Raw genomic sequence first — 25069 nt, forward strand, 5'->3', positions numbered from 1 at the left:
CAGGTTCCCGACTTCGGATCGGCGCGCACCGGCCCATTGCGGCTCACTTGGGGAATGAATCATCGGACGGAAGATCTTCCTCTCTGTCTCTCCTCCTCTGTGTATATCTGGCTGTAATAAAATGAATAAATCTTTTTAAAAAAAAAAAAGAAAGGCTGCAGGGAATTTGTTCCAGTCTGGATTACTGGAACAAGTTGCTGGTTGTTGGGCGGACACTGCTAGGCATGTACAAGGGGCTCCCTCCCTCCTGGCTGCTGTTTTTGCATTTGTTTTCAAAGTACAATCACAAGAATAGAGTGGCCTCCCTGGACCACTCCTTCTAATGAGACTCCACAGACCTCAGCTCGGGAATGGCAGGTGCATGATGTAACAGGAGGTGAAAGGTGCCTGTCATACTGTGTGTTGCAGGGTTGGGGAACTCGGGGAGGGCTGCTTGGACCTGAAGAGCTGTGTTGAGTTTTATCAGATGCAAGTGTGGAGTGAATGTGTAGATAGGGGATCACTGCTGTAATGTCTCTAGGTCTGTACCTTGGGCAAGAAACTTCTGTTTGTACTGTCAGAGTTTCTCAGGATGCCACTGGGCCAGGCAGGGCATGTGTGTGCAGTCTGGGATACACAGAATGGGTTGCACAGAATGGTAAACCCAGGTGTCTCAGCACAGGAACCACATTGTTAGTGGCAAGGCTTCAGCCCTGGGAGAGGCAGGCCAGAGCTGAGTGGCCAAGGGCTTGCTGGGTACTGCATTGTCACCCTGTGCAGCCTAGGACTCCTCTTACCTGAGAGCTTGCTGGAACTGCGCTGTCACCCTGTGCAGCCTGGGGCTCCCCTTTCCCGACGGCTCACTGGGCACTGCACTGTCACCCTGTGCAGCCCGGGGCTCCCCTTACCCGAGGGCTCACTGGGCACTGCACTGTCACCCTGTGCAGCCCGGGGCTCTCCTTACCTGAGAGTTCAGTGAGTACTGCACTGTCACCCTGTGCAGCCTGGGGCTCCCCTTACTCAAGCAGCTGCTGGTGGAGGGGCCTGTGCCATGTATGTTCTATGTTGCACTCCTATCCTACATCAGTCCTGTCTAAGCTGCCCATTGGTGAAACCAGACATACAGGTGACATGCCACTGTGGAACACAGGCATGTGGCTGGCAGGGACACCTGATGATGAAGAGAACGCACCTCTTCCCTTCTCCCTTAGGAGCCTGGGGATGCTGAGCCATCCTTAGGAAGTGCTCTAGGGCATCCAAGTGCCAGGCCCAGCATGTGACATGGAAGGCAGCATGCTCTGCCCCGGTCTTCCCTGTTTCCTGTTCCCCAGGCCCTTCCTCCTCTGGGACACAGGTTGGTGTCTGGCCTCCTTTCCACTTCTAGTGGCTGATCAACTCTGCCAGGGACTTAACCCTCCTTGCCTCCTCAGCCCTGTCTCCTTTCCTCTCATTTTCATTTTTCACTAATCTCTCTTTTGGACACAGGTTTTCTATCTAATTTTTCCCCTGGGAAAATTTCTAAACACTGAGAAAAGTCGAGGGGATCTCATATAGTCTTCATTTCACACCTGCTGGTGACACTGAGGCCCCTTGGTGTCCTGGTTGGGGTCTTATCACCTGGACCTGCAGGCTCAGAGCGTACCACAGCCTGGGGTTGTGGGAACCTTGGGCCCTCCTTGCCTCTGTCAGCACTGTGTGACACCCCAAACCAGCTGTTGGGGACGATAACTTAAGACTTGGTTGCCATCCTGGCCATGTACCTGTTTTGATTTGTGAGTGGAGTATGTACTGCGAGTGTGGATGGAAGAGCATTTCTTACTCCATGATGTGTGGGGGCCATCTTTCCCTTGCAGAAGGAGGACACACTGGTCCTGCAATTTCCTTTTTTTCCTCAGCATCTTTGGTGGCTTCTTACTTCTGAGGATAAGGGAACCAGAGAGACTCACCTGTTTACCCTGTCCCATTTACTGCTTCTTTGTCATTTCTTTATACCCCAATGGAGTGAGAATGGTGGTGTGCATTTTCTTAGGTGAATATGAACAATGAAATGATAGAGTGCCAGGAGAGGCTTTGAAGAGAGTCCGCTAAGTGTAAGAGTTTTCATCTAGCTAAGAGGGAAGAGCCAGTAAACTTACCTTTTCAAAGGAGAATTGGCAGCAGCACAAAAGTGAGAAGACAAAAGTGAGACAGGTACTCAGTAAAATGGGCTCAAGTGGAAATCCAGGTTGGAGAAGCAGACAAGAAAGGTTAGGACCAGCCATGCTTGCCACATCACCACACATAATTTCCTTGATGCTTACGCTTTTGGCTTGGAGCCTCCTAGCAGTCAATTCTAGAAGGGAACTACATTTCCAGAGCCCATTAAGGGCAATAAAATGACACTGACTTTTTAAGAAGAAACTGAAATTTCCTGTCTTGAGAGCTGTCTGAGTGACCTGAGGAGACCGTGACAGCAGTTAAGTCTGAGGTGGAAACCGGGATGCTTATTTAAGTTCAAGGTATGGTTTGTCTTTGAGTGCTTCCTCCCTGTTTTACAGATGTCTAAAAGGTAGTTCCTGTGATTGTTAATTGTGTTCTGGGGACACACACACACACACTCCCCTCCCCACTGAAGTCAGTGTGGGAAAACCACATCTCTTACTAAATTTGAGTAACTATTTCTGGGGCCAATGTTGAGTTGGGCCTCACTCAGTCTGCTGTGCAGGTTGATAAGTAGCTACAAGTGGGAATAAATCATTGTTGACAATAAATGTCCATAGCACGGACTCAGAAAAGCACCAAGACGCGTAAGCCTGGCTTTGCTGTGGAGGCTCAGTGCAGGCACCCAGGGAATTCCTCCGTGTTCCATCTCATCCTGCTCGCCTGCCCTTCTGTTCTGTGTGGCTGGTCAGACGGATGAACCGACCACCTGGAACCTCTCAAACCACTTGTGAATTATTTTTGGAGTGGAGAAGGGACTTACCTAGACGTCATTAATGATATGTAATCCAGAGAGAGGTGAGCAGTGGCATAATAAGCCAAATCTGCCAGCTAATTTTGACTTTGCTTGCTTCCTTAGGTGAACTGCGCCAAGCCATCGTGGCCATGATGAATCGGAAGGATGAGCTGGAAGAAGAGAATAGGTACCAGCCGCTTATGGCCTCAGGGCGGGACTCGGGGGTCGGGTTGGGGGTAGTCCCTCTCCTGGACCCTCTATCTCTGGGACAGTGGGAAGATGACAGGGGAGGACAGCTGTGCTCTGTTGGCAATTTTATGACTGGCGATTCCCTGCCATCTGGGGTGAGAGGCTGTTTGAGTGCCTCTAAGTGGTTTGTGCATGGGCCAGCAGAGGACATGACACAGTGGTGGCCCCATGAGTGTGTTTTAGCTGACTTCACTGTGGGAGAGTTCATGTACCCTCCCAATTGAAGGTGTATGTGTCAGATTTCACACTAGCCACAGGCATGTGTAGCTGTCCGTATTTCAGAACGTTTCATCCCTCCTGGGAGAGAAACCCGTGCCTCTGAGCTTGTTGCCTCCTTACACCCAAAGCCGTCTTTGGAGTAACTTTGGATTGAGGGTCTGTCGAATAAGTTGCAGACACTTGAGTACTTGGCTTAAAGTTGGCTCATGTTGGCAGTTGTTGAGGCAACATGACAGACACTTGGATTCTTTGACTTGCCTGAAACCCAATGAGATGCAGAGGGTTTGTTCATCTCTTCTTCCCTGTTGAAACCTTTGCCCCATGTGCCCCATGTTGGCCAACTTCACTCTTCCCTGATTGAAACAAATTCTCCCCCACTGGAGCCTTGTCTTGGCTGTTGGGTTGATTAGTATAGGGGGTTGGCTGCCGATACCAACTCGGCTTCTGTGAGCATGGCGAGGCTGCTTCCCGAGGGGGCAGAATGGAGCAGATGTACATGTGTCCTCGTGCCCTCTCCTTCCTCCAGCCCTCTCAGCACCCTTCTTGGAAACACAGAAAAGCAGACAGACAGAATTTTTGAAGCAGAAGATGTTTGTAAGAGGCATCTTCAGACAGCTCTAACTTCCAAGTAAAATCAACGTTTAGCCAAGGGCTTGCAGTCCTTGAAGGCTGCTTTGTCCTTACACCAGCTGGAGCTGTCATCTTGGAAAAGGCCATGGGTTTTGTCTCACCTTTTGAAGAACAATAGTGACTGTGCTTGTTAGTTTTTCCTTCTTTCCAGACAACGGAAAATTTCATATCACGGTGGTTCCGAGCCCCAGGAGGGGGAGTTTTTGTTACACGAACAAAAAAATCTTAGAGGGTTTAGTAGATAATGGAAGTGAGGCAGAGGCCAGATATTTTTGGCCATGTCCCAAAACCGAAGGGCAATATCCTCTAGATTTGTTGGGTGCACGTACCTCGGCTGGTAATTTTTATCCAGAAATCATTATTGTAGGTGCCATGTACCAGGTTCATTTCCAGGGGATAAATTGTGATGATCTCTAGACGAGCTACTGTCTCTACTTCAGGTCAGACCAGGGTGAATGTGTTTTGAAGGCTTCGCATATTTGGGAATATGACAGTTCCATCTATGACACACCAGCTCACAGCTGCATTACAGGCCCTTCCGTGCTGGTTGAACCTGGAGATGGCACAAGATGGTTCATGGCTGGTCAGTGGTTGAGGTGGAAGGAAGACAGGACTTCTGGCTTACAATCTGAGTAATGTTCTGTTTCCATGTCTTAGATGATTCCTTTTGGCCTCTCCTGACGTCCTTTCTGGTGTTACATCTCTTGCCTGGTGTGCCTGTGACAAAATGATTTCAGTTTAATGGTCTGTTTGGGTAGGCTGTATCCAAATAAGCCTGCCTGTGACTTGGTCAGGCCCCTTGCTCCCCTTCATCTGAGTTGTCAGATGGGCAGTCTGTACATGGGGCTGAGACTGCATGTGAGCGCCCTGCCCTGTGCTGTTCACGTTACTCTGGGACCCTTGACCAGAGTTTGGTGTCTACTGAATTTCTGGGTGTGTGTGAAACCCACTGTACAGAGCCTGTGGTCTGTGAGTGAGTTAGAACTTGACTTAGGTCAGGAAGCCTGCTCTGGACTTGATGGATGGTGATAAACAGTGTCTGAACAGATGGGCCTCTTTTCTCCAGATCTCTGCGGGGTCTGCTGGATGGTGAGATGGAGCACTCGGCTGCGCTCCGGCAAGAGGTGGACTCCCTGAAAAGGAAGGCGGTGGAGCAGGAGGAGCGGCATACCATGAAGGTGCAGGCACTGGCCAGGTAGGGTGTGAGGGACAAAGAAGTGAGCTGTGGAGGTGTGGTTAAGCCCCAGGCCCTCCTTTTACCCACAGTGTTTAGTTTTTTTTTTTTTTCCTTAAAAGACATTGGTGCAACAATGCAATGTATGTATGTATTTTACGTTATTGAATAAATGGTATTGAGGCAGGTGGTTCAGCTATCCAAGTCCCCTCTCTTTTCCCAGCTGCCCTGTATGTTCCCTGGAGCTGATCAGTGGTACCTGTTTCAGAGACATGCCTAGTATATACAAGGAGATGGGTGTGCATGTACATGTACGAGCCGCCTCACCCTCCCCAATCTTCCTTTCCCTTTCCTCCTCAGTGGAAGATGGCAGCACACCCTGCACACATCTGCTTTACACTTAGAGAGAGATGGTTTTGCATCAGGCCTTGTCTTCCCAGCAGCTCCTGGTATGTCAGTGTCCGACTGCTTTGGAGCAGCCCACCAGCTGCTGGGCCGGTTTCCAATGGTCTTTGCTCCTGCTAACAGTACCATGGCCGGGAACCTTTGTGTCTGTCATTTTGTTTCTTCAGAAGTTTTTGGAGACATACCTGGAAGTGGAGTTTCTGGTTCCAAATGCAATATATGTGAGTTGATCAGGTATCATCAGTTAGTATGAGAGAACTTCAAGAAGTTCATGAAAAATGAAATTACATATTTTGGTGCTAAAATTTTGAAATACGTGTGCGTAAGTGATCTTCAAAAAGTTGAGGAAAAATACATATTGCGATTTGAAATTTTTTGTATCAGAATAAGCTTATCATTTTAAAGAAGAGATTATTGAGAAAGATGGATACTAATATTCTATCTATCTAATCTAATCTAATCTATCTATCTATCTATTTATCTATCTATCTATGCCTGTGCAACAATGGCCAGGGCTGAGTTGAGGTGATAGACAGGAAGTTAATTCCTGTTTTCCACATGAGGATCAGGAACCTCATCATTTGAAACATCACTGCTGACTGCCACGGTCTGGGTCTGTGCTAGTAGGAAGTGAGCTGGAGTCGGGAGTTGAACTCAAGCAGTGCAAGTTGTGAATGTCTTAATTTCTAGGCAAAATACTACCATTAAACTTAGCTTTTCATTTCAGTTCCCATGAGCGGCTCCATGTTTCCCATGTATGTTCCACAGCTGCATGGAAGATCACACTGCAGCCCAACTGTACTCCCTGGGGAGGATCCAATTTGTGGACCTTCAATATTATTGAAGGTCAAAAATTATGCTGACAGAATACCTTCCATTCACAGTCATCAATTAGGAGTATGATTGATCCTGTTTTCCTGCTAGCCACATTTTGTTCACGTGGGAATATATTTTTATATGGTGTCCTAATAACCTATGGTCCTTAAAGTTAGCCTACTTTATTCCCTACTTAATAGGGACAGTTTTTCTTTGTTACTGTATGGTCTTCATATTAACTATTTTTGTATACCTGGATGTGATATTTCATTGAGTTGATGCACTATTTAACCAATACACCTACCATTCCAATCTGGAATATCCCAACAACATGTCTTGTGGATATGCCGTGGTATTGGGATTTAAAAAAAATTATGGTTGGAGCGCTTGGTCTTGGTGCTATAAGGTGATGTGAGTGAGGCTATTGGAATTGTCATGCATGTATCATCAAATGTTGGAGCCATGTTTAAGTTGGACTCCTTGAGAGTGTCTCTTCTGTTTGCATTTTAAAATGAATTTGCAAAGCTGCAGAGACAAGTGTATGTGACTATAAATAGGGTAGTAGATACCAAATTTGGTACTTTCTCATTTGCATCACTCCTGCACCTGGCCATGCTCAAGTTCTGTGGTTACCTTGCATATTCATAATAAATACCAACTTTTTAAAAGATTTTTTTTACTTTTTTTTTTAAATTGGAAAGTCAGATGTACAGAGAGGAGGAGATACAGAGAGAAAGATCTTTCATCTGCTGGTTTACTCCCAAAATGGCCACAGTGGCTGGAGCTGAGCCAGTCTGGAGCCAGGAATCTCCCATGCAGGTCCAGGTTCCCAAGGCTTTGGGCCATCCCCTACTGCTTTCCCAGGCCATAAGCAGAGAGCTGGATGGGAAGTGGGGCAGCTGGGATATGAATCGGCACCCATATGGGATCCCAGCGATGCAAGGCGAGGATTTAGCCCAAAGACTGACATCTTTAGAGACACTATGCATTGTCTGTGACAGACGGGCCTATATTCCCTGTTATCTTCATGGCTTGAATGAGCTTCAAGTCTCAGATCCATTAGATGCCCTTTGTGTCCTCACCTCTAAGCCATGGAAGCGGAGCTGGTCCGTCGGAGAGGCTTGGGATGGGGGCAGCTGTTAGCTTACACAAGGTGCATTGCATGCTGTTTCTGGTGTATCTGACAGAAAAGGTGTTCTATCATAAGGTAGTCCTCAGGAAGCTTTTATCCCCCGAAGGAGGTAGAAAAAAAAGCTTAATAACCAGGCAGCTTTCTAAAAAAAGAGATTTATTTTTTATTAGAAAGTCAGGTCTGCAGAGAAAGGAAGATCTTTCATCTGCTGATTTACCCCCTAAATGGCTACAGTGGCTGGAGCTGAACTGATTCAAAGCCAGGAGCCAGGAGTCTCCTTTGGATCTCCCGTGTGGGTGCAGAGTCCCAAGGCATTAGGCCTTTCTCTATTGCCTTCCCGTGCAACTAGCACGGAGCTGTTTGGGAAGTGGAGGAGCCAGGACACGAACCGGTGCTTGCAGGTGAAGGATTAGAAGGTTGAGCCATCACATCAGTCCTGACCAGGCAGTTTTATAATCTGGAATCTCCTCATTTGCATGATGGGTAGTCAAGAGCTCAAGGTGTCTGAAGTTTCTGGGTAGAGGAAACATCTGCAGAACAGGTAACTATTGCAGAAGGGGCAGGCCGACCAGCTGGGTGCGCTCCAGAGGAAGTGCACCTCTGCCAGCCATCAGAACCTCCTTGCTTCTGTCTGCAGAGGGCGTGTTGGGCAGATTTGGCAGGCAGTGGACCAGTTCCCCAGTCACTGCACGGGACTGGTGGGGGTGCTGTGCGTGTTGTTGGGTCATTGTGGATGTGAGGCTGGAAGCTGAGGCCCAGGGTTGTGCACTGGGACCACCTTGTGGCCACGTTCTTGTGTGTTCAGGTGACCGCTTTTATGGTTCAGGTTGTTGTGCTTAAGGGGTGTGGTATGGGTTCTGACATTGGACTGTGGGGGTCAGACCATGGATTTACTGTCAACTAGTTGTGTGTGACTTGGGGCAAGTGCCTTAGCCCCTCTCTCTCTCTCTCTCTGTGTGTCCTAAGTTACGAAATGAGGATAAGAAAAGTGTCTCCATGAGCTTTGTGGATAAACTGAGACAAGTTTGCTCAGGAAATGTGCTTTGTGAATGCCCACATTTGTGAGCTATTGAGATCATTTTTCCATAACATAATAATGGTGTTACTGAGAAACTTTGAGAGTTACACATAATATACATATATTATATATATATTAAAGATTTATTTATTTTTATTGGAAAGTCAGATATACAGAGAGGAGAGAGTTACATTTTGACCTCAACAGTACAGAAAGAACTGAGCTAGGCTGTTTCAGAACTGTGACATTGCTTTTGTCGTTGTTTTAAGACTCGGGGTGTGTTAGTGTGTCTGTGCACTGTGCTGGCTGTTGAAAAGCTGCAGCATCACTGAGCACATTCAGCCTTCTCTTCCCACCAACCCGCCCTCATCAATTATTGTATTTGACGGAACCATGAGATCATCTCAATTCTAAGAGTAGTTTCTGGAAAAATGACATCCTTCCGGAAACTTCTAGCCAGAGTTTGATGCTTGACCTCTGTTAAACATCTCTCTCCTCATTAGACTGCAGTTTTATGTTGTTTTACAAATGTTTAGTGAAGTACATACTGGCCGGGGGTGGGGAATTCACCAGTTCATAAGTCACAGGTAGTAAAATAAGTATTCTGACAAAAATAATACTTTAAATAATATCCTGAACAGCAAAGGTGCCTAAGAATGGATAACTAGGATTGACAGCATTAAAAGCTATTTTAAGGAGAAATTACGTCCTACACGTAGGTGTGATTTGAAGAAGTTTCATTCCATTGAAATTCAGCCTTTTCATAAACACTCATATTGCACAAAATCATATGCTTGCCTCTTATACTGCCTTGGTTCAGTGAAGAAGCAGGTCCTATAACAAGACCATTGCTTTGGGGCCCCTAGCAAGTACTGGTTCGTCATGCAGAACCATTATAACAAGTTACAGCTATGCCTGCAGCTGTCGCTTAGCACATCAATTTGACCCACTCATGGCAGCCAAGCCAGGGAGCAAAACTATGTGAGCTTGGATCCTCAGCCTGCCCCTAGGCCCCGGAGTTCCCAGGGGCAGTGGTGGACTGAGCCCCATCCAGCCGCAGAGCTGGAAGGTGGATGAGGATGAGTTTACAGGGCAAACTCGGGTAGTGTGAGGGTGCACTGCCATGTCAGTCTGACTTGGGCATGGTGTGATTCGATGTTACTCCTGTGTGTGTCTGTGAGGGGCTTGCCAGAAGGCATTCACACTTGAAGCAGGAGGCTGAGTAAAACAAATGGCCAGTACTGGCGTGCATGGGCATCATTCAGTGCACCAAGGGCCTGGGCAGAGCGGTGACCCCTGTCTGTCCAGTGGCTTGAGCCGGGACATGGGTCTAGTCTGCCTCAGAACTCCTGATTCTTACTCAGACTCGTGCTAGCATCTGCAGCACCAGCTGTCTGGCTCTCAGGCCGCTGACTACACTGACAACACCCCACTTTTTCTGCCTCCTTTGCAGAGGAAAATGGCAGGAGGTGTCATCACCCTAGACAAGGACTGTGGGCGGCCTTTGCTCAGCACAAAGGAGTTGCTCTCAAAGATTCATTTGTTTTTATTGGTGAGGCAGGTATACAGAGAAAAGGAAAGACAGATATTCCATCTGCCTGTTTACTCCCTAAGTAGCCACAACAGCCAGAGCTGAGCTGATGTGAAGCCTGGAGCTTTTTCCAGCTCTCTCACATAGATACAGTGTCCCAAGGCCTTGGGCTGTCTTCTACTGCTTTCCCAGGCCACAGTCAGGGAGCTGGAAGAAAAGTGGGGCAGCCAGGACACAAACTGGCACCCATATGGGATCCTAGCACATGCAAAGCAAGGATTTAGCCACTAGGCTATCGTGCCAGGCTCCAGGAGTCTCCTAGGTTGGGGAGGTGTGGCCGTGCCCACCTCAGCTGTAGCTTTTTCCCCCTTCTACCTAGCAGTTGGGGGTGCACCCAGCTTGGTGGTCTGTGCAGGTGCAGTTGCTTTTCTCACATACAGTGTGCCCCAAATGGCACTCTCCCTAGCACTCCCCTTGGTCCTGCCCCTGTCCTGAAGGTCCTATCTTGATGACACTGGGAAATGCTAATATTCTGGCTGTTCATGCAGGTTGGGGACACCCCTCACAAGACAGAGGCTTTTTGTGGTTCCCACTCCTGACTGATCAGGAACTGGATACACATCAGGTGGGGAGGGCTGGATTCGGTGAGTCCTAATCCTATCCTGTCTTGCCCTCCCTGGGTTTCCAGCTTGTGTATGACAGACTATGTGACTTGTCAACGCCCATAGTCACATGAGTCAGCGGCTCATTGGCTTTCACCAAAGGCAGAGAAGGTGTTCCACCTGGAGATGGTGCTGGATTGTTTGGCTCTAGGCTTTGCTCCCTGTCCATCTGTCCCATTGCCTTTTGGCAGTGCAACCTCATCGCGTTTCTACTGCTGGTCAGTCGTGTGACTGTGGGACAGCTGTTGTCTTAACCACTATGAGTGGGAGACCCAGATGGAGTCTTGGTTCCAAGCTTTAGCCTGGGCCTGCTTCAGCCATTGGAGCTATTTGGGTGGTGAAAAGTGGAGAGATTTTTCTACCTCTAACTCAGCTTTTCAAATATAAAAATCTTTAAATTGTTCATTCTTCTGAAAATTTAAAAGAGGATGGGATGGCATGGAGTACTTCCCTTCTCACCTCACAGGAGGTGGCATCTGGCAGGATGCCTTGTGGTGCCAAGGCCACTCGTGGCTTAGGAGACATCACGGCTCAGTGGCTTTCCTCCTGGTGCTGTTGCCACTTAATAACTCCAGTTTTCAAATTTGCTTTCCCACTGAATGCTAACATGGTTTCTGATGGCAGAAATCCAAACCAAATTAGCTTGGATTTATAGGGGAAGTTTTTCTTGCTGCCACTGAGAAATCCGGGCATTTGGACTCAGGCACTCCACTGCTGTTGGCAGTCATCTCCCCTCCTGGGTTCGGGACGCCCCATGGTGGTGACACGGGGTGTCTGGTAATGTTGAGCCCTATTTGTGCTCTGAAAGGAAGAGATGTCCCTGCATTTGTCCACATGGCACGGTTACGAAGGCTTCTTCCTTGGGTGTGACTGACAGCCTCCCAGATCCCCAAGGCAGGCTCTGGGCAGACGACAACCTGTGTATTCAGTCTTCCCCCACAACGTGGGAGGATTACACAGGTAATGTCCCAAAGCCCTTGGCGCAGCCCTAGGTCTTTGTAAGTGCCCCATGTCTCATTTTATCATCACATGGCCTTGGCCATGGGAGACTAGGGATGCAGAGGCCAGAATCTCACGATGCCTCCCTTGTCCATCTTCCCCCATGCAGTGACCATCCCAGTGAGCCTTTGGCCCTGGCCTTCAGTTGACTTTGAGCAACCCTGCTGTTACTTGTCTAGCCCTGCCCTGCCCTACTTTGCGTTGTTCTCTTGTTGATGGGCTGCTGAACGGTGGGGTCTGCTGTGCTGGCATCCTACATGTGACACTGAGAATGGCTCTGTATGGCCTGCAAGGGAAGGAGGGACCAAGGGCCTTGAAGCCCTGCTTGAATCTCTCTGTCTGTCCTTTCTCACTTCCATCCCAACCCACATTCTCACCCCCTACCCTTGGATGACCTTACTGGCTTTCTTGGAAGCTTTAAAGCTCAGTTTGTTCCTTAAAGCTCAGTCTGTTCCTTTTGTATCATTTTTTAAAAGTCATTAGAGAAATAACAAGACTGTTGTCCTTTTGTAATAAAGGACAGTAAAATTCTTTAGGGTCTACCCTGAGACCTTGATTCTGGTTATGTTATAGAGGCAAAATGACAGCTGAGGTCAGACCTGGAGGGTGTTGGCCCAAGTCCTGAACAAGCCATGGCTTACGGTAGAACCAAGGTCTGGCTTTTTGTTGCCGTCTGGAGGACAGGGCTGTATCTCTGAGATGCACTAACCTGAGAACCCTGTGTTGCCTTGTTTTACTTTTTTTTTTTAAATACCAACTGGGGCTTCATCCAGTCAGGAATGGCCAACTCCAAGTTCTCTGGTATTTGAAAAAGTCTGGGAATCACTTGTGTTGCCCAAAGGGATGCATTATTCCTAGGCCCCCTGGGAGCGAGGGTGAGGCTAGGAATGCAACAAGTTTGCTCAAGAGGAAGGTCAGGTGGGGGAGAATGTTCAAACAGCGCCCAGCAGCAGACTACTCCCACAGAGGGCTCATGTCCCCATCACACTGAGATGTCTGTAGATGTCCCCAAGCAAGGGTAGCTGTGCTGTCACTCTTGTGCCAGCTGCCCCGTGAGTGCTCGGTGCAATCCTACTGTTGAATTAACTGTATCTGTGTTAGGTAATGTCGTGTGCTTTTGCTTGGTTGGGTGGTTATGCGTTATCTAATTTGTACACAGTGGTAAGTGCCCACCCAGTCCGGCTGTTTTGTGCCTTCAGACTGAGCAGTCAGTATCCCTGTTCTTTATAAACATGTGTGGTAATGCCTTGTTTACTATCCTGAAATGACATTCATAAATGGTATACAGTCTACCTCCATATGCAATTTTTAAAATTCAGTATTATACCCTACCTCTAATATGAAGGAGAAAGAAATAAATGAAAAGTAATTTCTAATGATAAAACCGGTCCCAGTCTATATTGGTCAGGTATAAGTATGCTAGAAAGCATAGTGAGTGAAGTACTTTGCATCTGCTCAAAATGCCTAAGTTTAGAACAGGTAAGGGGAAGCTGTTCTTAAGTACAGAAAATGAAAAGGCAAAGGATGGTAGATCCTAGAGTAAAAACCAGTATACTCAGTCTCCATGAACTTAGATGTTGGATTCAGCTCATAAACAGGTTTTACACCCACTCCAGTGGCTGGGGTCGCTGGTCTGGGGTTTGTGGGCCTGCCTTGACCCTTCAGGATAGCTCCCTGTCTAAATGCTGCTGGCACCTTCCTCAAGGCATTGTCAGAGGTCCCGCACGGTTTCCATCACCTCTAGGGGGCAGACCTGTCCACAGTGAGAGTCCTGTTTTCAGCCCACTCTCCAGTGTTCTTTCTAAAGATCGTTTGCAAACGCTTCTATCTGGCTTTTATGTTCAGGAACCTTCAGCTCTTTGGCCATACTGATTTATCCACTGAGCCCCTTCCGTGTGCATGGCCCACCCCAGCCCTTCTGTTCCTCGCTTTACCCTGGGTATGAAGCATGTGTTCCCAAAGATGCTTGGCCCAGTCCCCTGAGCTGAGTGAGTCACACGCCTGTGCCTCTGTGGCAGACGCTTGTCAACAGCTGGCGGGCGTTACCTGTCTTTTGCCCGCATGAGTGGGACTTGTGTGAGAGGACAGAGGTGGGTACACAGTGCACATCTGGGCTGGAGACCTGGCATTGTAGGAGAAGTTGCCGAATGATATTACTGAAGTCCAGCCAGAGGTGACCGGTTACCATTGTCCATTTGTTGATAAGTCCCTCCAACAGTTGCTGTGTGGCGTTCAGCTTTGTTGATCAGAGAGAAGACAGAGCAGACAGGAACTGCTCACTGCTGAAACTGAGGGGAGGGCTGAAGGGTCTCCCAGAAGTTCATGGAAAACACATATTATGAACAAGCTATGCATGAAGTTTGAAAATATCTTGTACCAAAACAAACTTAACTTCCAGTTGCATTTTGCACGAAGTTTCTGAAGTGCTCTGGCATTGTCACAGTGTGAGCCTTTTGCCTAACACTCCTGTGGGCTGCTCTCAGGATCAAGTGCAGTGTAGGAGGATGGGGCAGGCCTGGATTTGAGTCCTGCTTCTCAGAGCAGAGATGACACTGAATGAGGCAGGCAGCCGGGGTACAACTCAAGGGTTGTGCTTATTCCCAGGTTCATGCAAGTGCTTTTGCCACTTCTAGAAGCTTCTTAACTAGCAAAGCGGGTTAATGATGTCTGCCTTGCAGATGTTATGCAAGCGGCTGTGCAGGAGCAGCGCCAGGTGCAGTGAGGACCTGCTAAAGCACTTGGTGACAGGCAGCCGTGGTGATTATTATTGGTTTTGTGGAAGTAAATTATCCCTCCATTGCAAGGCTACACAGAATCATTTTCTGAAGCTAATCTGGCCCACTGCTGCTCAGATGTAACTAACTTTCTAATAAACAACTCTGGGTTGAAGAGCTAAATATGTTGCTTAGACTGTGCTATGCATTACAGTCACCTGGGGAGCTTTTACAAAACCATTATATCCAGGCCACCTTCCAGATCAATTAAATCAGACTCTCTGAAAGTGAGACACAGATTGTTCAGGTAATTCCAGTGTGTGGCCAAGGTCGACAACTGGCATTAGGCCTCTCCAGCCTTAATGCACTGCCAAGCAACTGTGGAACAGGCTGGATTCTTTTTTCCTGACCCATCCCCAACTGTGATTTGGTGGATTGGGGTGGGACCAGCCAGCTATTAGACATTAGCCCCTGCTGCTGGTGGTGCTGAGGGTCCTGGATCACACTTTGAGTAGCCAGGGCATAGAGGGAAGACAGGTAGGCGTCTGTGGGGCTCACTCACCTGTGAGTTCACTGACATCAATCTCGGGAAGGTGAAGGTGCTTAGGATTTTTCTGTGGGAAGCAAATTTTAGAGTTAAGGTTTTATTTGCAGATTTTTTTGAACTAATACAAAAATACTGTTGCACACTGCAAGGATTAGTACTGTCTCTAAAAACAATATTTATTTGAAAGGTCGTATATGTGGAGATGAGGAGAGGAGTGGGAGGGGGATCTTGCATTCCACCAGGTGCTTGCAACAGTCTGGCAAGACTAGGAGCCAGGAGCTCCATCTGGGTTTCCCATGTTGGCGACAGGATTGCACCGTGTTGGTGAAGGTTCTTGATTCACATTGCTGGGATGCTCTCTGATAGATGTTTCACTCTGTGCCTTGTAACAGTTGGTATGTGAGAGCATGACTCATGATTTCCACTCCTTTCCCTTTTGCCTCTGTATTTTGAGAGGGAAGGAGGGAGGGAGGGAGGGAAGGAAGGAGAAAGAGAGAGAAGGAGGGAGAGAGAGAGAGTGCAAGAACTAGAGCACAAGCATATGAGAGAGAAGCTGAGATCAGGTGAGCTCCCAGCTACTGGGTCACTCCCCACATGTCCGGAGTGACTATCTAGGGCCAGACCATCCTGAAGCCAGGAGCCAGGAAGTCAGTTGAGGTGTCCCACATAGGCCATAGGGACCTATTTCCTTGAGCCTTCATCCCTGCCTCCCAGTGTCTGCATTGTTAGGAAACTCGACTCTGGAGGAGCCGCGGTAGGAAGGCCCCTCTGATGTGAGAAGTGGACTTTAGAATGAGTGTTTTAACTGTTAGACTACCAGCCCGGACCCCGTTATTATTATTTTTTAAAATAAATTTTAATTTTTTTGATAATGTTTACATGGTTGATCAGGGTAGGAAGGATTCAGGTTTAAGGAAAATTAGGTAAATTAGGTGAAGAAATTTGCTATTCTTATTGTTCTTAGGGGAATGGGAGAAACAAAGGGGAAAACCACTCACGACTTTCCACACGTCCCAGTACCCAGGGATGAGGAACTGCCACCTCATATCAACCTAGAGTCTCAGTGTGTACATATTCCGAGGGTTCTGTTCTAGTGGTTTGGATAGTTCTGAAATGCTGCCGATTTCACCGATTCAATGATGATGTCACTCTACCAGTGTCCATTGACTACATTCACCAAGATTTTTTTTGCTGTCATCGTTTATTTGGGGTAGTTGTCCAGTTAGTTCTGTTGTTCTTCTGCTACAGGACAAATGTGCTGCCATATTCTCCTTTTAAAACAGGGTCCGTGTCTACTGTTCCACCTTTTTCATTAAGTAAGGCATGCTCTTGCAGGTGAGCCTAAGGGTCTGGGCCAGGTGTCCCAAGCATCACTGGATTCCCCACCCCTGGGGCTCATGAACCCCTTACCCACCTAGTAGGCAGGCCCTGGGACCTGGACCAGGAGACCCAAGCTCTGCCAGATCCCTCACCCCCAGGGTTCATGACACCAACACTGGCGTAGAAAGTGGGCCCCAGGATCTGGGTCAAGTGACCCACTCCCCACTGGTTTCCTGGGGTTCAGGAACCAATCCCTACCACACAAGGTGGTCCCCATGACCTGAACCAAGCTACCTGAGCCCTGTCAGATCCCCTGTCCCTGGGACTTAAATACCCGGCCCCTGCTGGGCCCAGACTGGCATGACTCACCTTACCTCAGCGTCCACAATCTTATTGCACAGCCTGGCCTAGTCTAGTCTGCCCCCAGTTCCAGCTGCTCTTGGTGGGTGCTGCAGCCTGTCCCAGCATGATTGCTGTCCTGGTCCTAATGTGAACTGGCTGGTGTTGTGGCCTGATGTGGCTCCTCCAGCCCCCTGCCTTGGTTCTCAGGTCTGCCGATGGGTGTTATGTGCTGGCCCACAATGGTCTGTCCCCAGACCTAACCCACATGTCTGCGGATGGGTACCGTAACCTGGCATGATCTGGGCTGCTCCATGCCTTGCTTCTTGTACTCACCTGCAGGGGCTGCCTCCCAGTGAAGGAGTTTCCCAAGCTCCTTCATTGAGTCTCTTCCCAGTGGCAGTTCTCACGCACACCAGTGGGTTGTTGGCCCAAGTTGACTTTGTCCACCTCTTGTCCTGACAAGAACAGTGACCTTGCTCAACCGGCCACACCCATTCTGGTTCTTGTTGGTTCTTGCAGCCCAGCGCTACCTGGTCCGCACTCAGACACAACTTTGACGTAGTTCAACGGGAGTCCAGACCTCGTCTGGACTGTTCTACACCCAACCTGGCTCTGAGTATAAGTGGAGGCTGGAGTCAAGCCCAATCTGTCAGACCCCATTATTTTTAATGGCTGTGTAGCCTCAGTCTCCTGGACAGCTTCTCTTTAGCTTGCCGTTAGTTAACTACTGCTTCCACTCTTTCGGAGATTGAAGACTGCAGTGAACACAAGGCATTCTCAGAAATTTCAGGGGGAAATGTGTAGTATGGAAAAACTGCAAATTTTTTTGGGGGGTGCATTAAAGTAAACTTGTGTTTCCGCTCACTTTTCCACAGACGTGGTGTAGGAGCCTGGTGCCCTCTTGTCTGTAGCTCCTCCTCCTGTCAGTTCCTGATCTCAGTGTTCACCTGGAGGAGTGGACACGCAGGGCAGGGGATGGAACTCACTCCATCACATGTTGTTAATGACTCTGGGGAAGCAGGGGAAGCCCCTTTCTATAGTCTTTGGCTCTGGAAGGCATCCTTGGCATCAGTGATTTCCCACCTGGCCTTTCCCTTTGGGAGTAGAAATGATGAGAGGCTGGAAAAGGGAAAAGCCAACCTATTAATGTCCAAACTTGAAATTACATGAAGTTCTCGCTCCAACATGATGGACAATGGGGAATCAGAAAACTTCCTTCAGGGTCCCGAGGGAGCTTAGGAGCAGTGCTGATGGTGAGTATTTCTTAGTACTTTCCTGAATGAACATGACAGCCGCGGGAGGAGAGAGGAACAGGAGTCCCATAAGCCTCTCTGGAAGCCGTGGCACCCACGCAAGAAAGCCACACACTTGCTTGTTTTCTCTGATGCTCCTGGAATCCAATAACAGACTCAACTGGCATTTTCAGAGGAGCGAGTGGCAAGGTATATTTGCATGAACATCTGCATGTTGAAGCACGTGCTCGCCCGGAAGAGGGAAGCGTCAGAGCCATTAGCGCCCCACACAGATGCTGCCTGCAGAATCTGCACTGAACGTGGCCTTGGGTGGTTCATCAAGAAGTGAGAAGCACACAGCTGTTAGGTGAAAAGGGAGAAGGTTCTGTCTGAACCATTACTGTAGCCTATCACTTCTCCCTGGCCGAGCAGGAGCAGAAGATAAAAAATTACCGAATCCACTAAAGATGATAGAACTCTCATTAAAAGGTTATGGTAATTACCCTCTGGGGAGGGAGATGTGTATACCGTTCATTAACACTCCAGTTGCTGTCTTTTCTAATGAGATGTCGGTAGAGGAGCAAATACAAATAACAGAAGGGTTTTGAGGCATTAACCTAAGAGCTCGGGGAGGATGGGTGGTGGGCAGAGAGGGGCTGCGGCTAGGATGGGGCTTGTGCTTCCTGTCAGCGATTGGAGAAACATGCCAGCCCCTGCTGAACCGAGGCGCTGGGGCTGGTGGCTTTTCCTCTTTGCCTTGGGAAAGGCAGTATCTGCAATCTAGTTATTCGTAGAAAATAATCTTTCAAATTTTGCCTTCCCAGTGCATTTTACAAGGTGGCAGCTTCCATGTCACTGGCCATGAAGCCAGGGTCTTAAATATAGCCAGCATGTGAATGCCCTGCAGGCGATGACAGTGGCGATGCCACATCACTGCCAAGTAACTTCTTGCTATTTTGGAACCAAGGAGGGGAGCAGCAGGAAGCTCAGTAGAGGGGAGATATTCTTGGCAGCCGGAGCCCACAGCGCGGTTTAGAGAGAGACAACTGTCAAGTCTGTGGCTCTGGGAGTTTGCAGAGTTTATTCATTCATGGAGCAAACAGAAGCTCACTGAGTATGGACGGTACCAGATGCAGACAATGCAAAGATGGGTGAGGCTCCTTTCTGCCGCCATACAGCCTCCACAAGAACGGTAGTTTTTTTTTTTTAAAGATCTATTATTATCTTTTTTATTGGAAAGTAAGATATGCAGAGAGGAGGAGAGACAGAGAAGATCTTTCATCTACTGGTTCACTCCCCAAGTGGCCCCAATGGCTGGAGCTGAGTTGATCCAAAGCCAGGAGCTTGAAGCTATTCCTGGTCTCTCATGTGGGTGCAGGGTCCAAAAGCTTTGGGATGTCCTCGACTGCTTTCCCAGGTCACAAGCAGGAAGCTAGATGGGAAGTGGGACCACTGGGATTAGAACTGGCGCCCATATGGGATCCCAGCATGTGTAAGACGAGGACTTTGGCTGCTAGGCTACTGCACAGGGCCTAGTATGTTAGATTTGAAGCAGAGGAACTGTGTTTTCTGAATGCTTCCTTACTGGCAAGCTTCAGATGTCGCCTCAGTGAGAGCTGAGCCTTGAGGGTTGCAGTGGAAAGGTGGGAGGTCCCAGAACTCCACCCCGCTGAGTGCTGTCCCTTAACCACCTCCCTGACCTGCCTACCGCCTATCCCCTGTGCCTTTGTGACCCTGGGTCAGAAAGGCCAGTTAGAATGGTGGTGCAATGTGGGACAGCTGCGCCTTTGAGTCCAGTTCTCTCTTGTTTGCAGCCATGGGGACCAGGGAGTCTGTGTGGTTGATCTGGGTCCATAGGTCCCTGTCACGTCACCCTCTGTGTGTCATGAGGCCGAGGCCTTCTCCATGTTTGCTTGGGAGCAAAGTTAACTGCATCTTTGTAGATATTCCTGTTTCCCCCCCACCCCCGCCACTCCTGGACACATTTGTCCTGTCATCTTAGCACATGCTCTGACCTCTGCATTCCCCTCTCCCCCTATTTTTTCCTTCTTCCCTCCTTTGCCCGTAGCATGTTCTCATATCCTGTGTTACTGCATTGACTGCACACTCGCTGCTGCTCCTCTCTCTGAGGTCATCAGCTATGTAAGGGAGGATGGTGAAGATGAGATGAGCTCACACAGGCAGGAAGCATGCCTGGTGTGGAAGGCACAGAAAGGTGGGGTATGGAGCCCCTCTTGTGAGGGCTTGGGACTTTCTTCAGCATCTGTAGTCAAGTTTGGTTTCCGAGTGCTGAGGAGCCAAGGATGACAGGGATGTCCGTCTAGATGCTCCCTGCTCTTGGCTGCCAGGCAGGAGGAGGAGAATGTGTGAAGGGAGGAAGCCTGAGGCAGATGCCGCCTTCGGGAAGCCACAGGGGGTGGCTGTAGCTGTAGATCAGAATGCTGGAGTCCAGGAGTGACCTGGAAGAGTTCAGAAGGGTGGCCTGAGAACAGATTGCACAGGTGCCGGTTAGGGTTTGACTGTGGTTCTGGGGACAGTGGAGGAGCTAGTGGGGCCTTTGAGCAGGATGAGTCTCTGGTCAGATGAGCCTTGTGAACCTTGCTGTGGAGATGCAGAGGGAAGAAGGCCACTCTTAGAGAAGAGTCAGACTGGGGGTGCTGAGGCGCTGGAAAGGCTGATGGTCACCCTCAAGCAGAATGCTTCTGGCAAGAGGACGGGTGGCCTCAGCAGTGGCAAGTGACTCTGAGGGTGTGATTCTTGGACTCAAAAGATGTGTCTCCGTTGAGGACTCTGTGACCTGGAATAAAGGGCTGGGTCAATCGGTGTACCTGGATGATCTGCTGCTTAAGGTGCAGGAGTAGATAGATGTCAGCCAGGTCCTGGCTCGCACTGGAGCTTTCACTGATGGTGTTTCTTTACTCTCTGGGCCCTCTACATCCTGTGCTAGCCTGAGCCATTCAGGGGCAGGTCTTGTGCAGAGTGAGTCAGCATCACAGCTGTATCCACTGGAGCCTTGTGACAGGGTACTGGTGCCAGGAGTGGCAGCTAAGCTAATGGGCTTGTTTTTGTCCCATGATCACATCTTGAGACAGTGCAAGTGAGCTGTACCCTGTGTAATTACTCCAGTCACAGCCTCAGAGCCCACGAGGATGAGGTTGTCCTGGGTCACTGGCAGGGTCACAGCTTGTGATTTGGGCTAATTTGTGCAGACTTCCAAAGAGTGAGTCTTTGGAGGACACTTTTTTAAAAAAATCATTTTGATAATCTTTACATAGTTGTTTAGGGCACAAAGGGTTAAGGGCTACAGGACAGTGGAAAAGACCATTGTTACCACATTATTATTATTATTATTATATCTGGGGTAAGGGGGGAGATAAAGGGAGAAGCCCCATTTAGCCTCCCACCCATCCCAGGTTCCCAATGTGGGACATGCTCTGAGGGCCCTTAAGTAGTTTTGGTAGTGCAACAGTTCTGAATTGCTGCACATTCCAAGCACAATGAAATTTCTCCAGAATCCACTGGCTGACATAGTTCACCTTAGAGTCTCCATTTGCACAGATTTTCACTGCCAACACATGGCTGGGAAGGTTGATTGATTTGTTTGGGAGGACACTTTTTTAAAAAAGATTTATTTGTATTTACTGGAAAGTCAGATTTTACAGAAGGGAGGAGAGACCGAGAGAAAGATCTTCCATCTTGTGATTCACTCCCTAAGTGGCAGCAATTACCAGAGCTGAGCCGATCCGAAGCCAGGAGCCACGAGTTTTTTTCGGGTTTCCCACGTGGGAGCAGGGTCTCAAGGACTTGGGCCATCCTCGATTGCCTTCCCAGGCCACAAGCAGGGAGCTGGATGGGAAGTGGAGCTGCTGGGATTAGAGCCAGTGCCCATATGGGATTCCGGTGCATTCAAGGCAAGGACTTTAGCTGCTAGGTCACCATGCCAGGCCCAAATAAATCTTTTTAAAAGAAAGATTCAGTACTGTGTGTGAATGTGTTCCCTCTCTGGTTGGTAATATTTTCTTCAAATTCTCATTTCTAAATAGGCTGGCGTTTGAAAGCGGTAGGAGCCTTTGGAGCACTCAGCTTGTTTTGCATCGTAGGGTTTTCTTATTTGGGGCAGTGAAGTGCATGTGGAGTGTGTTTATGCATGTGTTTTGACTCACTTTTCCCATGGCTGTTCCTAAATTTGCACTGCCGTCCTTTGAATGAGTCAAGATTTTGTCAGGTGCAGGCTTTGGAGGAATGGATAAGGAACACTTACCAAAACGTCAGGAGATGCATTAGCTTCTAGTAAGTGGAAAATAGGTGGTTTCCTACGGAAGTGAGTATAAATAGAGTAGGCCTGGGTTTTGCCATGAAGTTGCTCTTGCTCATGCTACCTGCAAGCCCCCTTTGTCTAGGTGACCTGCCTCAAGCACAAACAGCCTGAGTGACACGCCATGTAGAAACACATCCCTGCTTAATGTGATGTGCTTTCTGACTGTGAAGTTGTGTGTGTGTGCCCTGTTAAGGTGTTCAGCATTTTATTACCACTAAAAGGTTAACTTGCTTGTCTTTTTTGGGGGGTGAAGTGGGGTCACAGGTCAGTTTGCTTAGGCCTAAAACAAGAGGAAGAGTGTCGCATGTAGGCTTCTTGAGTTTTCCCACGCTGATGCAGCTCAGCATTCAAACATTAACAATTGGCTGATTCTCTTCTGCGGAGGGAACTGTTTAGAAATAAAATGTAAGGCATCAAATGTATGGTCCTTCAGATTTTATTCCTTAGGATAAGATAATAGAAAAATGTACATCAGTTTTAAGAAAACTATTAAGAGAATATTAGCACAGCTGCCGTGGGGCATGGTGAGGAGTCGGGTGGTCCATGAATGACTGGATGCACCAAGCCTGAGTTTGGGGTGTCTGCCAGAGGCTCTGCTGCACTCCAGCTGCTGACCTCTGGCTCCCTCTTCCCTCTCTGGGCCCTACCTCTCCTCTGGCCACTCGGGCTTGTCTTGTGAGTTTTACAGAGTGCTCACTTCAGTGCTTAGCACATAACAAGTACATAGTTGCTCTTAGCTCTCCTTATTACTAGCAGTAAAGGTTAGGCATCCCTAATCTGGAAATCTGCAAGGCTTGGGTGCCTCTGTGCTACTGCAGTGGGACGATCATGTACCTGACCTCATGGGCTGGGCTGCCATGCGAATGCTGGTGTTAAGATGCCTTACCAAGCCATCTCCAGGCTCCGTGCATGAGGTGTCTGAGACAGCTCTGGTTTTTGCATTTACACGTGGGTCATGGAGCCCAGGGTGCCATGGGAGCATTTACAGGAAGTTTACAGCTGCAATATGGTGTTTCCATGGGATGGGAAGGTCAGATGATCGTGCAGGTGGACTGAGATGTAAAGATCTGTTGTAACTGACGTGAGGGAGCATCCTGGCAGGGGTCCACACACGTGTTGTGGAAAGGGCTAGAGAGTAAATGATGGCTCCTTCATGGGCCACACATCCCAGCTTTTGCAGTTCCTCAGCTCTGGTGTTGGAGTATGTAAAGCAGCCATGGGTGCTCACAGACTGACCTGTGTCTGGGCTTCAGTCAGACTTTATTTATAAGGGTGGGTGGCAGCTGGACTGTGGGCTTTTGCTGGCCATAACATGTTTAGTAAACAACCAAGTACTGTGTCATTTGGTTGCAAGTTCTAGCCCTTTCCCATCTGATCCTGCAGCTTCCTCTACATATAAACCAGGCTCCCCTCATCTGCCAGTCAGGAGCCAATGAAGGCTTATAGGGGCAGGGCAGTAGAGAAAGTGGGGCTTTATGCCCTACTTCCTGGTGGTCTGCAGAGACACTGCCTGTAATCACAGTCCTGCTGGGGTGTGGCAGCTCTTGTTGGCTTGTGTCTGCACGTGTGGGGAGCACATGAGTAGCTCCGCTGGGGCTACTCTCTTGGTGATGCAGAGCTGTTCCCTCTTTGATCTGGAGTTGCTGGGGTTGTGGGGTGAGTGGGAGGGTAGAGTGAAACCCATTATGAGAGCAAGTGGCTCACAGTTACCCTCTGGCCACCCTGACTGTGGAAAAGTCTGGGAAGAGTCCTCCTCTGCTTGACAGTGTCAGCCTTGACTTGTGCCCAAGGGGGAAGGGTACAAGAATCCCGTTGTTGCTGCCAGTGTTTGCCTTGGGCAGATGGGAATGGAAGAGGTTGGTCACTGAACTTCAGTCAGCCCTGCAACAGTGTGAGTTTATCCACTGGTCCAAGCTGAGCTGGAAGAGGAGTTAGTGATGACAGACCAGCTACCTTGTCTGGTACCTGCCAACTTTGAAGGCAACATTTGAATCTGCAAAAGAAATGCTTTCAAAGCTCATTTAAAAAACCGAAGGAATAGGTTTATCTTCCCCAGGATAACATTGTTGTAAATAATGAATAACAAAAAGATTAGGGGGTTGCAATAGAATAGAATAGAATAGAATCTGTTCAGTGTGACTTGTTGGAAGGTTACTAAAGTCTCATGTCTTCCGGGACTAAACAGCATATTGAAAGAGATTTTGTGTTTGGGTGGTTTTGCTCTTTGGATTTTCAGGGAGAGGAAAGTAGTTCTGTAAGTCAGAAGTGGTCTTAATATTTTAAAAAGTCTAATTTTTGTTGCTAAGGTAGGAGAATTCGTATATAGCTTAGTGTCCTCTCCTGAGAGGTGCAGCCAGAAATGCAATTACAATTTTGTTTACTGCTTAGAGAACTTCTAGAGGGAACTTGGTTTGGGAGTAATTATTTGGGGATTATTCTGTTTTGAGGGGGCAGTGTTCAAGGGTTTATCTGCATTATTACTGGTCTGTTGGCAGGTTGTCTTTCACTGCTTCCAATATTGCAGACTTACAATAGGCGATGACCCCTGTGTGAAGTGGGTCACTGTTGGGGACTGACTGTGAAGGTGATTGTATTTGCCCAGAGGGCCTTTTAAGGAGGTAACTGAAGTTCAGCTGGGCTGTGAGGGTGGGGCTTGTCAGAGCATCCTTCCCCGGAAAGCCATCGGGAGCACCTGCCTCACAGAGAGGTCCCAGCAAGAAGGCAGCCAAAAGCGAGTCACGGAGGGAGGCCTTGAGAGGGAGCAAGACAGCCACCACTTTGGTCTTGGCCTTGCAGCCCCAGAGCCAGTCTTTCAGCCCCACAGTCTCCAGTGTCTGTGACTGCAGC

The 25069-nt window shown here is 48.6% G+C and overlaps 1 protein-coding gene across 2 annotated transcripts in view; it reads left to right on the plus strand.

The window, feature by feature from the left end:
* SNX29 (sorting nexin 29) overlaps nt 1–25069 on the plus strand; it is a 294688-nt gene that overhangs the window by 82157 nt on the left and 187462 nt on the right. For both annotated transcript variants that reach the window (XM_058680249.1, XM_058680250.1), the window contains 2 exons: nt 3038–3101; nt 5079–5207. In XM_058680249.1, the coding sequence (XP_058536232.1) occupies nt 3038–3101; nt 5079–5207 (193 nt within the window). The remainder of the gene's footprint in view (nt 1–3037; nt 3102–5078; nt 5208–25069) is intronic.

The sequence above is a fragment of the Ochotona princeps genome, chromosome 24 (assembly GCF_030435755.1).
Source record: "Ochotona princeps isolate mOchPri1 chromosome 24, mOchPri1.hap1, whole genome shotgun sequence".
Taxonomy (NCBI): Eukaryota; Metazoa; Chordata; class Mammalia; order Lagomorpha; family Ochotonidae; genus Ochotona; species Ochotona princeps.